Below are 14,258 nucleotides of genomic sequence, written 5' to 3'. Positions count from 1 at the left end.
ACACGGAGACAATGGCGCCCTTTCTCGCCCCTCCCTCTGCCACGCTCCCACTCCCTTCATTCCTGCAGCCGGAGAGAAGGATGAGGGACGGGGGGGGGGGGGGGCTATAAATAGGTAGGTTGATGGAAGGCCGACCGTGATGCAGCCCAGCATTACGGCATACCTTGGCAGGGACACCAGCGGCCGATGGCCCCCGGGGGACCAGCACCGACTGACACCTGTGACCAGCCTTAACGGGCCAATTATGATGCCCCCCCCCCCCTCGTTAAGTCAATTACAAGAAGTTTCAAGGAGCCCAGCATCCCAGGAACATCACTGGAGATTCATGAACAAGGGTGCCAAGACTGCTGCATTAATAATTTAATGAAAATGAATGGGAACACCATTTAAGCTCTTTAGTGTACATTTTCTTGGCGAGGGGGGGGGGGGGGTAAAGAGCCACCCAGCAATGCCCCTGATTAGAATTATAGAGGCGAAATGAAAAACACAAGAGGACAGAGGCAGACACACGCAGCCGTTGCGGATTCATGTCTGCATGTTGGTGCCCTTGTCAGTGTGCAGCAGACAGCCTGCACCTGGGCTGATAAAGAGGCTGAACTCGGCCAGAATCGAAATTCTCCAGCTCACCTGGGGGACATCCGCCTGACCCCCGGCGGCAGAGCGGCAGAGCGGCCGGCCGCGCAGAGAGAGGGGCCAGCGGGAGCTGTGAGAAGCGGAGTGGCGGCGTTTTAAACTGGCCTTTCCTTTGCGGAGGTTTTCCAGAATGATCTCTGGGGAGTAACTCAACCAGGGTCTTATCCAAATACATAAAAGTAATACATTCACTGCACCCCCCCCCCCAACACCGTCTCTTTTATTTTCCTTCTGTGATGTCCAAATAGCAAGGTGCAACCTGCCCAATTTACCCCAAGCCAAAGATAAACGTGTCGCCTTTCACGCTGAGTATTCTCTCATTATAGGACCCAGGAGACAGCAGTTTTGTCTGGACACATATGTAGGGAATGTTGGAGAAGAGAAAAAGGTTGGAAACTTTCTCATTTATTTCCAGAAAAGAACAAACGCAGGGGCGCCGTGAATAGGCTGAGCATCGGACTCGGTGCGGCCAGGCAGCAAGATAACCAAACAATTTAGCAAATCCGTGGCGTCTAGCGGAGCGAAATAAAGCTGAGCGTGTAGGGGACTCGCGGGCTGGAGCTGCAAGCATAAAATAAACCTGCAAATCAAAAAAGAGACTCGTAATTTTCAGTAAATCAATGTGAAAACGGGGCCTAATCACGTTAATACAGGAAGTTAATGACCGACCTCACTTCCTGTAAGCTAAAAGACTAATGAGTCATTGTGATGCTTTCTGATATCTCTTTGAAAATTACCGTGATCAAGTTATGCTGCTGTTGAATAGGGAATCAATCATCGGTGTGCGGATGGTGATGCACACGTATCGCAGGCCAAAGAGCCTCGGTAAAAGCTGCTTGGTATTCAAGTGCTCAGTCAATAGTGAGCACAATGGCCATGCCGTGGGTTTGCACCGGGACAAAGGGGAGCGCTGTCTCTCTCGCCCCTGCCTCTCTCTCCCTCCCTCCCTCTCTCTCCCTGGCATGGCAGAGATGTCACAGAACGCTCCAAAGCAGGGATGAAGAGATGGAGGCGGGAGATGCGCAGGAAGAAAAACAAACACATTGTTGCAGCCTGAGAGGGGGCCATTGTTCACAGGGTGGAGGGGCGGGGGCGGGGGAACACCGGCGAGAGGCGTCCATCAGCCCAAATATCTGCCTGCGGTTCTGAGTCGATTGGCCCGATAAAGTCCCGGACCCCATAGACGCATGGGACAGATACACAGGTATGCTGAGATGGAGCGGAGGACAGTCCAACTGCTCAGCCACTCTGTTGTGGGTGCAAGACCCGAGACGGACTCCCCTCGGCACGGAATGCACACCCCACAAAAAACGGGCTTCCGTGTGTAATGCAGGAGAGATCAACCGGCAAACCAAGCTGCAAACTGAGCTGCTCCAGCTTCGCCGTCTGCCAGCCTTCAAAAGCATCACACTCTCCCATGACCAAGAGTCCAAACTATTCAGATGAGCTGAAGTTTCCTCTCATTTTTTATTAAAATCAATGGAGTCGATTCATCTCTAGATCTGATTAATGACGTGGTGGGAAAATACAATCCGGAAAGATGAGGAAATGCGGGAAAAAGGAGAGCAAAAGGGGAAGACGGCAGGACCATAATATTTTCCATCTACAGCTTCCCAAACAGGCGCAAAAGTCACAAAAGCGCTATTCTGCTGACCTCTCCCCACCTCCCCCCCCCCCCAACCGCAGGAAAACAATCCTCTCAGCACAAAGCCCACGTACTTCACACACCAACCGCTCAGAATGGGAGCACACGTGTCAGAGAGGGTATGTGGTGACTGAATGCCCCCCAGCAACACGTGCACACGTATTCCGGCCTCCCACTACAGCAAAACATCTGAGATGTGGCTGGGGGGGGCGCTCAGCGTGGCCTGTACACTCACCCTGTGCTTGTACCACCGCCCAGGCCCAGGCGGGAGGCGTGACTGTTCTTGGGGGGTGCTCGGGTGAACACTGCCAGTCGACACTGTGTACACCACAGGTTTTTACCATTTATTATTTTACCATTTATTTCATAAACTGCAGATTCTTTATTCTTGTGACGCATTGGAAAGTTGAGTCAACTATAAATGAAAATATGTCAAATAAAACAAGTTCCCTTTATAACATGGAAAGAGTAACAGTGCGTGTCTGACATCCTATTAACTGGTGTGGTGATGGCAGAGTCAGATTCTAGGCTGTCCTTTAACTTTAAACGCACTAGTTAACCATTTCATCCCATGAAACAGAGCAGTATGTAATGTCCCGTGTAGAAAGGATGCCTCACATTTTCTCTGCTGTTATAACTGCCAGAGGAGGTTACTTTGATGAATTAATGAAATGACATTTTCTTGCTGTTAAAGGTACTCAGACGGTGAACATACTGTGTGTTAGTAAGTATTTTTTAGTAAATATTAAGTGAGTGACATGCAAATGTGCACAGATTTTTTTGACTGGTATTACTGTGCTGCAGAGATGCAGGACACAGCCAGGAAGTGTGACTATTCACGAGGAGTGCTCTGGTGTATCCGTGTGCCACATGGGTGTGCTGCAGAGATGCAGGACACGGCCAGGAAGTGTGACTATTCACGAGGAGTGCTCTGGTGTATCCGTGTGCCGCATGGGTGTGCTGCAGAGATGCAGGACACGGCCAGGAAGTGTGACTATTCACGAGGAGTGCTCTGGTGTATCCGTGTGCCGCATGGGTGTGCTGCAGAGATGCAGGACACGGCCAGGAAGTGTGACTATTCACGAGGAGTGCTCTGGTGTATCCGTGTGCCGCATGGGTGTGCTGCAGAGATGCAGGACACGGCCAGGAAGTGTGACTATTCACGAGGAGTGCTCTGGTGTATCCGTGTGCCGCATGGGTGTGCTGCAGAGATGCAGGACACTGTTTAAACACACAATCCAAACCTACTTCTCAAAGATTTATTCAACTTATTTTAACATTGGAAAAAAAATAGATATTTACAGGGCTTTTGGTCTCATATGAAGCTTTTCCTACCACACATTCCCCACACACACACACAGACAGACACACACACACAGACACACACACAGACATCCTGCAGGAGTCACTTCCTGCTCCAACACAGACTCCCCCCCCCCCAGGGGCACGCGCCGGACCCCAAATGCCACAGGGACCATCACGCTGGCCGGGTCAGTAGTAGTCCTCGGGCTCAGCCCTGTCGGATCCCTGGTTCTGGATCTGCTGCTGTTTCTTGTACAAGTCAGCGATCTAAAAAGATGGGAAAAGAAAAGCGAGAGCCCTTTCTAGAACATTCTGATTGGCATTCAGGGGGGCCTCATATTCTCAGTCCTTAACTGGCCAGGCAGCTTTGCCACACAGTGCTGTACGTGCAAATCACTCCCCCCCCCCCCCCCCAATTTACCTGCGCTCCGGTGGTGGAATCTTCTGGCTTTTTATCATCCCGGATTCTGAGGAAGCGAGGAAAGCGCAGGGAGATCCCCTTGTCTGGATCCACCTGCCGCAGACGGACCACAAGCACGTCACATGTCGGCTCTTTCCCTAAGAACCGCACAGATCGCCGAGACGCGTGCGGCCGCCAGGACCAGCCCCCGGCGTCAAACTGACCAATCCCATGGCAGCCTTGTGGACGGGAGACAGCGACAGGTCCGCACACTTCACTTCCCACACCTGCACCGCATCCAGCCACAGGTCGGGCTCTGCTGATTGGTCGACGCGGTAGTATGGCCTGGGCTTTGGAAGAACGTGTTCCTGGATGGGGGATGGTGGGGGGGGGGTGAGTTCTGTGCCGTACCTTTGAACAATCTGTCTTATTTGAGCGCCGATTTCATCTCCATACCTTAAGAAAGTTGAAATGCTGCTGGAGGTCCTCATCTTTAAAGCCCGTTCCAATCTGAGAGTGAAAAATGATTCATTTTGAAAGTTACTTCTTAGAAGGCAAACGGCGGCTAAGAAGCAGGGAAGAAAGAGAATAATAGTAATATGATTTGGCCAAAGGGCGAACTGCCACGCGAGCGAGAGCCGATTACAGAGACCGGCCAGGCCGCCGGCAGCGAGACTGCTCCTGGCCCGAGGCTGTATGGATGAGGAGGGGGGAGAGAATGGGCCGCGGGGGGAGGAGACCGGGGGCCCACCTTGCACACAGACTGGAACTCCTCGTTGTCCTCGTCGTAGCAGGCGAGCAGGAAGCCTCCGTAGGAACCGGCCCGCTTGCCTTTCCCGACGTAGGCACCGATGACGCAAAGATCCACCGTGTCCCCCACGCCGTCCAGGTAGTCCTTCTTCAGCTGTCAGACAAGGGCGGGACATTACAGTCACTGCGGCGTCGCAGGAACAAGCATGCCGCCGCTTAAACCAGCCTTCTGCTCGAACCCCAAGGGCGTGAGCTAATCCACGGCAAAAATGGGCTTTACTGCTAAGCCGGAAGAGGCACCTTCAGCCAGTTGTGCGAGCGCTTGGCTATTTCATAGGTGGCGTCTTTCTCCAGGGTCTTCACCATGAGGCCCTCGCACGAATCTGTGTGAGGCGGAGAGAGCGTGCTCAGAGCGTGTCGGGACCGCGTACGAGGGGCGGGTGCCCCCCCGGCCTCACGGCCGCCGTCTCCCACCTCGCACGGACAGCTCGAGGAACTCCGCGATGGCGTCCGTGTTGTCGCAGTCGAGTGCGCGGGCGAACACAAACTCTCCTTCACGCTCCTCGAAGCTCTCCTTCAGCAGGGCCCGCCGCCTCGATAGAGGCTGCCTGACCAGGGACTGCGGCGGAGAGGCGGGAAGTCAGAAATCCAATCGAATCCGCCGACGCGCCAATCAGGTCGCGGCCGACACCGTCCTTACCTCCCCGTTTAGGTAGAGCAGGTCGAAGGCGTAAACGCAGACCTGCACTTTAATCTCTGAAGCGTCCACGTCCTGAGAGAGACAGTTACATGTGGTTACATGTGCGACTGACATGCGTGTACACACACACACACACACACACACACACACACACACACACACACACACACACACACACACACACACAGTACCTTTCTCTTCCGAGTGGTGAGAACCTGGAAGGGCTGGATCTGTTTTTTTTCCCTGTCCCAGGCCACTGCCTCGGAGTCCAGGATGCAGGACTTCACTGAGGCCTTCTTCACCTGTGAGGGGCACCCCAGTCAAACGGAGCAGCTCGCGTCCACGTGAAAGACCACAAACGAGTTGTGCATTACTGCCCTCCCACCACTAGGGGTCCCTCTGGACTCGGCATTACAGTATCTTCAGAAGCCTAAATACTAGATGCGAACTGATTGCAGCAGCGGCGCAGCGAGGCGGCTCCTCACCTGGGGCACTCGGGCGATGATGTCCGGATATTTGCTGGTGTTGTCCTCTTGGTTACGGCTGAAGACGTGGACCTCCCCGTTCTCCAGGATGTGGATCTGCCAGGCGACATGGAACGGGACGCTGACGGATCAGTAAGCGCGGCAGATGCCCCCTGGAGGCCCCTGACCACAGGAGGGCGCCGTGTTGGGGCGCGGCCGGCCAGACGCACCTGCGCTCTCTCCCCGTCGTACTTGTATTCGCACGTGAAGGCGGCCTCGTCGAATTTCTTCATCACCTCTGACACGCCCTTTGTTGGGTGGGCCAACATGGGCCTTAGAGGAACTCCTGAGACAGAGAGATGGGGGGGGGGGGGCGGCGGGGGGAGAGATGGTGAGAGAGAGAGAAAAGTTTGTGTTTTCTTCACCCAACCATCAAACTCAAGACAGACTCTTTATCTCTCTCGCTGTGACACACACACACACACACACACACACACACACACAGACACACAGACAGACAGACAGACAGACAGACAGACAGACAGACAGACAGACAGACAGACCTACCTGGCGTGAGCTTGCAGTGTTTGGGCAGCTCGTCAATCCCCTCCTTCAGCAGCACTGGGATGATGGCGTCATAGTTGGGCATCTCACTGACAGCGACAGCAGCGACACACAACAAACTTAAATCCTCTCTTGCGAAAGTAGGTCAGCTGAGACGTCAAACTTACAGCTCCACCAGTAGAGAGCTGCGCTGACACTCGGGTCACGGGTTCGACTCTCGGCAAGCACACAAAGTCGCAACCCGCTTCGGATAAAAGCGCCGGAAACAGGAATAAATGATGTAATTTCTGCACTAATGTCGTTACGTCGACTTAAAACCATGCCAGCAACGAGAGCATAAAGGTGTATTAAATTAACGATCCGAAAAGATAAAAACTCCACAACTAATAATAAAATGCCATAATGCCCTGTACAGGCGGCCTGGCCCCAGTGATTCTCTAACCTGACTTTCGTCACTTTCCCCATAATTGATCTGCACTAATAAATATGATACCAATTAATCAGTATTGTAATGAATGCTGGTTTAATCTGCATCTCATCACCCCTCACCAGTACGTCTGCTTGACGATAAGAGCCTTCTCTTCAATCCAGGCCCGTCTGTTCTCGGGAGTCATCGCCTTCCCGGCATCGACTATCGGGGGTGGGAATTCTGCGGGGGACAGGGGGGCTGTTACAGCAGGACAGCGAGACCAGAGAGGCGGCCTTTGGTGCCCCGCCGCAGTACACAACCCGCCGCGCGCGACCCGGGCACGAGGACCCCGACTGACCTTGGCCCGGAGGAGTCAGACACACGGCTTGGGCCAGAGCCGCCAGCACGCTCTGCTCCGCCAGCCCGATCCGCAGCTTTCCCGCCAAAGACCTGCCAATCACAAGCCAACCGTGCGTCACGTGACCCGCGTCACCCAATCAAATCACCACCACAACCCTATCAGGCTGGTGAACGCGCCACCATGAACTTTCACTTTGACGAGATCAAGAAACTATTAAAAGGAGCGGCTTTTAATGTGAAACGGCTTATGCAGACGCAGAAACCAGTCACAGGTGAAGGTTACTGACCTCACAATGTATCTTGCCTCAGAGTGCCTACAAGCCACAAACAGACCTTTGATTATCTCAGTCTTCTTATTCATAGACTGTTGGGAAAAAGAGACACGGCACTGAATGTGGGGGGGGGGGGGGGCAGTCTCAGTATAAACAAAAAGTAATTTTACACCTAAGCGATTAAACTAATTCAGACGTGTTTCGCAATTCACGCAAAGTCAGTCTAGCGTGGAAGCTGCACTAGATGCTGCTTTAGCCTCAAAGCTACGTCTTCATTCGACGCCTGATCTTGATGTAGACCACGACAGCACTGCTCTGACAGACGCCCCCGTTACTGCGGTACAGGCCAGAGACCCGTGCTCACCGTCTCCATTAGCGGGGCCGGGACACCGTCCCCATATTAATTCGACACTCACGGAGTTGCCGCTCATCTTGGCGATGTCCTTGAGCCGGCTGAACACGCCCGCCGCTGTCAGATTGGCCGGGGCAAACATCATTCTCTGGTTGCTCCGGGAGCTCTCCGCCACCAATCCCAGGTCCCCTTTCTCCTGCGCCTCTGCCTTGATTTTGTCCAACTGTCGCCCTGGCAACAAGCAGCAGATGGCAGAAATTAAAACCCAATGCTACGGGGGAAGAAGGAGGGGGATTAAGAAGAAGAAGAAAAAAAGTTTAAACACTGCCGGGCTCTGATCAGAGCATCCCTTTACCGGTTGCCTGGGCAACAGCCTTCATCAGGACCGTCTCCCCGACTCCCAGCTCCATCCCCAGGTAGGCAGGGCCCAGCTGGTTGAGACAGAGGTAGATGCAGCAGAGCAGGTCGTCTGGACAAACAGAGTTACTACATCAGCATTGTTAGGGCCGCAGCCTCAGAGCAGACACGTACCAAGCGGACTCTCACGGTCTCTCTGCCTCACACACACACACACACACACACACACACACACACACACACACACACACACACACACACACACACACCAGATAGAGAGCGAAATCACCTGGAGAGAGAACCAGCACAGAGCGGAGGAGGTTTGACAGGGTCTCGATGTTCCTCAGCCTGGGACAGGAGTGCGGAGACGGCATGAATATTAAGGTTCTCCGCAAACGCGAGGCAGCATCTCACCCAGCGAGCCACCTGACAGTCATACCTGCCCTGTTCCTCCTCTATCTTCTCAAAGGTACGGGCCACGGCCAGGTACGGCACCCTGAAAGAGAGGAAGCCATCTTTGGAGACCCGCTGACAGGGAGCCCGGGAGAGGCGGCGGCGGGGGGCGGGGCTGACCTCTGACCCCGGCTCCAGCAGGCATGCTGCACGGGGTGATAGCCGGTCCTGGACGGGTTGTAGTCGGTCTGGCTGAGAGGCTTGGCCTCCTCACTGTGGAAGAAGGGGAATTAAAGATGATGCAGGCCCGGTGACCCTGCACCCCAGACGCAGGCCGCATCCCCGAGGGCCGGGTGACCCCGCACCCCAGACGCAGGCCGCATCCCCGAGGGCCGGGTGACCCCGCACCCCAGACGCAGGCCGCATCCCCGAGGGCCGGGTGACCCCGCACCCCAGATACAGGCCGTCCTCCTCTACCTCTCGCCCCCTCCTGTTGCCGGCTCGGCCGCGCCCATCTGCTTGTCTGACCGTTCCTTCCCAGCATCCTCGGCCTTCTGCAGCTTCGCCGCTGCCTTCCTGGGCGCTGGGGATGACGGGGTTCAGATATTACATCATCATTAGCGGTGGTTTAGCTCCGCAGCGGCTGTCTGGCGGCAGCGGCCACTCACTGAAGAAGCTGCTGATAGTCGCCTTCTTGGCCGACGGCGTCTTGCCTCCCTCCTTCGCCTCCTGCTTCTCCGACCTCTCTGTGGCCTTCACCTGCTCCGGACTCCTCGCCCCCAGCTCCTTTTCTCCCTTGGCCTCCGCATCCTCCCCCTTCACAGTGGCCCTCTCTCCTTCCGGCTCCCCTTCCTCCTCCTCCTCCTCCTTCACAGTGACCCTCTCTCCTTCCGGCTCCTTGCTTTCTTCTGTAGTCTTATTATCAACTTCCATCTCTTCTGGTTCTTTTTAAAACGGTGAAACATGGCACCCAGACAGAGAGAAGGAGGGAGGAAAGGAGGAGAAAATTAGAATGGAAACTAAAGGAAAAACACTCAAGAAGAGGAGCCCCCCCCCCAAATGTCAGCTTTCTCACCTCCAGTGCCTGGGGGTCCCTCTGTGCGCGACCTCTTCACCTCCTGTTCATCTGGACCATGGTCCTCCTCACCGAAAACATCAGTCGCCAGCTTCCGCTTAGGAAACTGCTTCCTCGCTAAAGAAGGACAGTAATTAAGTCGGCCGATTGAATAATTATCTGGCTAAACAGTTAAAGGGCACTTTGCTTTGACAATGTAACATTTTGCCAATTTCAAACAGAAGATACCAAAGAAATTCTGGTTCTAACACTAAAAGCACCTCCTGGAAATAAGAAATGAAGTTTTAGTGTCACATCACATGACTCCAAGGGGGCCCAAAGTGACGCTGCACAGAGACATCTAAAGAAGCTCAGGATCTGCAGAGAGCCGTGAGACAGGGATAAGTCCGTGAACGAGGCAGGGTGACAGAGCGATTCTGACCGGTCTTCCGTTTGAGGATCCCAGAGGGAGAAATGGAGGAGGGAGTTCCTGGAGAAATGGAGGAGGCCGGGGTGACTGCCGCAGCTGCGGAAGCTGGGGCACTCGGTGTAGATGGAGTATCTGCAGCAGCCGGCGAGGAGACCGTGGAAGCTGCCTTGACTACTGCCCCCTGGAGGTCGGGGGGAAAAAAAGCGCAGGTGTGTCATAAACCAAGGACAGAAAGCAAGGGCTGACGAAACTATAGAAGGGTCACCGAAGGATGTATCGAGGGGCTGAATCTGCGTTTTTGACTGGCAGGGATGATTAACGGCGGACTTGGCACATGGGGTCGGATGTGCATTTCCCGGATACAAGGGGCCCCGCATGGGGCCGCAGCCAAAAGCTGCAGTCATGCCCAGTGCCTCTTAAATATCCAGTTGATCAAATAACATTGACATGTGTTTGAGCCAAACAGCCATCCCATGATGTCCTCAGCAAGTAGCTATAGATATAAATGGCCAAGGGCCAGCTTCATGTCACAAACAAATTAATCCCAACTGCAGATCTCACACGTCAGCAGCTGACGTCTACAGACTCACCTTTTCGGGGGTGGGCAGGGGGGCCGGCGAGATCGCGTCCTCCTTAGTGCCCGCCTCTCCCTCCTCGTCGCTGTCTCTGATTCGCCGGCTGCGCTTGCTGACCTTCTTCACGGGCGAATCGCATTCTGCCACTCCGTTCTGAGTCTTCAGGGGTGACTTGACTGGTCTGGCAGAGCAGGCAAGGCAACAAATGGAGAAACACATGCAGTTTGGCATATTTTAATTAATAAGGCAAGAACGTTAACACTTAAGGCGACAAATAATATAGTATCAAGCTATTACTGATGTATTAATAAAGCACAAATTATTAGTTACAAAGTGATCTCATATTTGTACATCATTAATGAATCGTGATGTATGTTTTATCCCAAGCAGTTACCATACTTGTTACTATATCTGTTAATTCTGTAAACCTTTGTGAATTACTGAAGTAATTAATAACACAAGTGAGATACAGATCTCGTTTGTTCATCGTTAATGAATCGTGACACATCTCCCACCTTAAGTAGTGACTACATTTTTAATTTGTACTTCAGTAGTAACTGAGTTAGCACTAGGTATCTGTGTTGCCTTAAGTGTTCAAGAAATGATAAAAAGCTACAAGCAAAGGAAGATTTGCGCTTTAACCTGGTTCAAAACATAACCCTCAATAATTTGCATATACAGCAGAAAAGACGTTACACATTACATATTATAAAACTAAGAGGCAGATTTGTTCTTACATGTGTACCAATTGCCTATGTACAGTTCTTTATAAATACAGAAGCATCTGTTGACCATTCGTTGTCAGTCAGCATTCGTAGCATCGCTACCTCTGTACAGCCTACAAGCCTCAGATAACTTCAAGGCACAGGTGAGCCGTACTCACTCAGTCTTATTTTTGGCTACACCGTCGCTTTTATTCCCCTCCTTCTCCTTCCCTTTCATCGGCTGAAAGAAAGACCTATGCGAAAAGGGAGAAAGCATCATTTCTCTGGGGGCAGGGCGGGGGGTTCTGCTCTTCCCCACTCCCCTGACCATAAGTAACCAAAAGCTCCGGGAAGTTATGCCGGTTCGCACCGATACAGCACAGGGTCACTGCTCTTCGCGGCTATACGCACGCAGGAAAGCCACCAAGCGTGCATTACAGCACAATCCATCAGCACACCAAAAGGGACAGGAGCTCAGGTTAAAGCTGCGCCGAGGCAACTGGAAAACACATGTGGCTTTATATTGCACGCTTTAAATCGGTAACGCATGAACGGACTGCAAAATAATCAGCAAACGACAAGGTCGTTACCGCTCAGGCTTCAGCTGATCGCCTACCAGCCGAACACGCACAGGAAATTCGCACCACTAAACATTTCCTGAAGGCAACAAGGACATTTATTAAGCTGTAGATTCAATACATGTACTTACGCTATGCTTCGCTGCATGCTGTCGGAATAAGGTACTTCTTGATCTCGCCGTGATGTCTCCTTTCTCACTACACCGAGCGCAGGTCCGACTACTTTTCCGCGCGCTTCGTTCTGAAAATTAAGCGCCAACGTGACGTCACATGCCGCGCGGCACCGTGAGTACGCAGAGGGCAGTATGCGCAGACGCAGCACCCCGGGATATTAAAAATATATTTTAAATGTTACGTTACAGTCTTTTAGCTTGACCCCGTAGCCAGCTATACCGATCTTAGTTTATTTGAGGTCACACGATTCTCCGCACATTAAATTACAAAACAGACATAGACAGCGTTAAATTCTGATTTTCACGTGTTGTCTTCTGGGTATTCTTTATATTTTATGTTTATATATTTTATATAGTCATATAAAATTGCAGAAAAGATAAAAAAAAAACTGTAATTTGCGAAACCGGTTTTACAGCAATCTTCCTCGCGCAGCGGCCATACCCGTAAACATCGATGGCGCAACCGAAATGGTTACGTAAAGTTACACTATACTGCCACCTACTGCCGTTCGGGGGGATGTGCACCAGGAAGGTGAGCTGTTTTCTAATATGCCACAGGGTGTGCAAAGATATATGTTTTATTTATGGTTAAATAAATGGTGCTGTTATTTTTTATCACTAGCTGGGACTTTCAGTATAATGTAGTTTATGTATATGAGAAATTTGTTTTTAAACCACTTTTTGTAACCATTGCACCGCCGGATTGGCCAGCCCTACTCTTTATCCTTCCCGAAGTAAAATGTTATCTCCTTTGCCCTCCTCCTCCGGGGGAGAGTGAGAGTCTTCACTCATTTCACCCAGAATGCTTTCATTCCTCCTGGCTGTAGTCTAATAGATTTTCCCCCCAGAAATAGTATGATAGAATCTTAAGTCATTTCCTCCCAGAAGAAGGAGGATAAATTTCACTTAGTCCCCCCCAGACGTAAAGGGATAGAATCTTCACTTATTGCTTTTAGCAAGTAGTCGGGCAGAATCCTCTCTCATTTCCCACAGCGATGGAGCGATAGAATCTGCTCTTCTCGTCCACTGCGGTAACATGATCTGATCCCGAGGCATTTTCCCGCAGCCGTAAGCGCAGACCGCCATTAACCACCGCGGGCTCATTAACCAATTATGATTGAGGACCCATCTCCTTCTTTTTGAACCAGAATCAGAACTTTACACCAAACAGTGTTTATGCAATTTAAAATTTTAATATACACAATGCAGCACACTATTATAAGTAATGTACACAAAAGTCTATTTTGTATTTATATAGTAATTTATATAAAATGCATTTTAATAAACAGGACAGTAAGTGTACTACTTCAATGACAATTATATATAATTAAACTTTACAGCTGGAATAACAAGTAAACAGTGACAATTAAATTATATGTACAAGCATAAAAACTGAAGATTTCTAGAGCAAATCCTGATTTCCCTTCTTTCTCTGCTTTTCTCCTTCCAGTGCTTCCTTTTTTCTCATCCCCCTCTCTCTCTCTCCCTCCTTCTCGGCACTGCAGCCGCTATAGGTCCACGCAGTGCACGCCGGCCACCCATTAAGAGCCGCCGAAAGGTGCATTGCAGCACTGACGGACGGGAAGCCTGTGAACTGTGATAGGCTCGTTCCTGGAGTGGGCGGGATGGACAGATACGACAGCTGTCCCGGGAATGGCTTATGCAAACAGTACGGCAGCACATACGGATGAGGAATGGAATGCAGAGCTGTCAATCAAAAGAGAAACCCAAATATTAATCACAAATATGCAACATAGCGTCATATAGAACAAAATACAATTTTCTAAAATGTAGACCCTTGTTTTCGATGCAAATTGATATAATACATAGTAATACAATAGTTTATTAAAACGAATTTCTTGTTAAACACTGACTATTTAAAAATGCATATTTGCAGATCATATTATCTGTTTGAGCCATTTACTGTGAGGACCTTACCTCTGTCCGGCATTTCCCGCCTCTCGCACCCTGAGAGAGACACCCCCCCCTCAGAGGGAAAGAGAGGGAACCGAACTGCAGCGCTCTGAACCGGCTAAGGAGGGGAAGGATGAGAGAGGGCAGCGCGTGAGCCATTAAGACGCACAAACTAAATACAGAAAAGACAACGAAAAGAAATTAAATATTGTTTGGCAGTTGCATTGTT

General features: G+C 51.4%; 2 protein-coding genes and 1 long non-coding RNA gene across 6 annotated transcripts in view; 1 reads left to right on the top strand and 2 right to left on the bottom strand.

Moving 5' to 3' along the window:
* The window catches only part of LOC111833152 (uncharacterized), a 33,802-nt gene that overhangs the window by 14,711 nt on the left and 4,833 nt on the right, over positions 1-14,258 (top strand). The window contains exon 3 of the long non-coding RNA XR_002835688.2: positions 13,621-14,258. This exon is cut by the window's right edge and continues 1,706 nt beyond it. This is a non-coding gene — a long non-coding RNA (uncharacterized lncRNA). The remainder of the gene's footprint in view (positions 1-13,620) is intronic.
* Positions 3,524-12,556, bottom strand: lig1 (ligase I, DNA, ATP-dependent). 2 transcript variants are annotated; one of them, XM_072711108.1, is made up of 27 exons: positions 12,074-12,556; positions 11,544-11,618; positions 10,676-10,841; positions 10,098-10,266; positions 9,677-9,793; positions 9,270-9,545; positions 9,079-9,184; positions 8,782-8,874; positions 8,648-8,704; positions 8,498-8,556; positions 8,207-8,320; positions 7,916-8,082; positions 7,515-7,591; positions 7,226-7,317; positions 7,008-7,107; positions 6,462-6,547; positions 6,125-6,240; positions 5,916-6,011; positions 5,622-5,732; positions 5,431-5,502; positions 5,205-5,349; positions 5,031-5,113; positions 4,732-4,884; positions 4,437-4,490; positions 4,205-4,348; positions 4,002-4,094; positions 3,524-3,847 (listed from the first exon to the last, which is right to left on the bottom strand). In XM_072711108.1, exons 1-27 carry the CDS (start codon positions 12,088-12,090, stop codon positions 3,770-3,772), a joined length of 2,916 nt encoding a protein of 971 aa, XP_072567209.1. In that variant the 5' UTR covers positions 12,091-12,556; the 3' UTR covers positions 3,524-3,769. The 2 variants fall into 2 exon arrangements, with proteins under 2 accessions (XP_072567209.1, XP_072567210.1); XM_072711109.1 differs by having other exon boundaries at positions 9,270-9,539.
* Positions 13,518-14,258, bottom strand: part of LOC111833150 (ETS domain-containing transcription factor ERF-like) — a 4,883-nt gene continuing 4,142 nt past the window's right edge. For 2 of the 3 annotated variants that reach the window (XM_023791112.2, XM_023791113.2), the window contains exons 5-6: positions 14,054-14,147; positions 13,518-13,822 (exon numbers count right to left, since the gene is read on the bottom strand). In XM_023791112.2, the coding sequence (XP_023646880.2) occupies positions 13,518-13,822; positions 14,054-14,147 (399 nt within the window). Of the gene's footprint in view, positions 13,823-14,053; positions 14,202-14,258 lie in introns of those variants that run through there. The other variant, XM_023791115.2, reaches the window with a different exon arrangement.

This window comes from Paramormyrops kingsleyae, chromosome 4 (genome assembly GCF_048594095.1).
Source record: "Paramormyrops kingsleyae isolate MSU_618 chromosome 4, PKINGS_0.4, whole genome shotgun sequence".
NCBI classification, from domain to species: Eukaryota; Metazoa; Chordata; class Actinopteri; order Osteoglossiformes; family Mormyridae; genus Paramormyrops; species Paramormyrops kingsleyae.
This window is presented reverse-complemented; position numbering and strand designations above follow the sequence as displayed.

Excerpts from the sequence above, each read along its gene's own strand:
- lig1 (XM_072711108.1), bottom strand. Across the intron at positions 7,108-7,225 it reads TCTGACTCCTCCGGGCCAAG|AATTCCCACCCCCGATAGTC; the intron begins GTCAGTCGGGGT and ends TGTCCCCCGCAG. Across the intron at positions 4,491-4,731 it reads AGTTCCAGTCTGTGTGCAAG|ATTGGAACGGGCTTTAAAGA; the intron begins GTGGGCCCCCGG and ends TTTCACTCTCAG.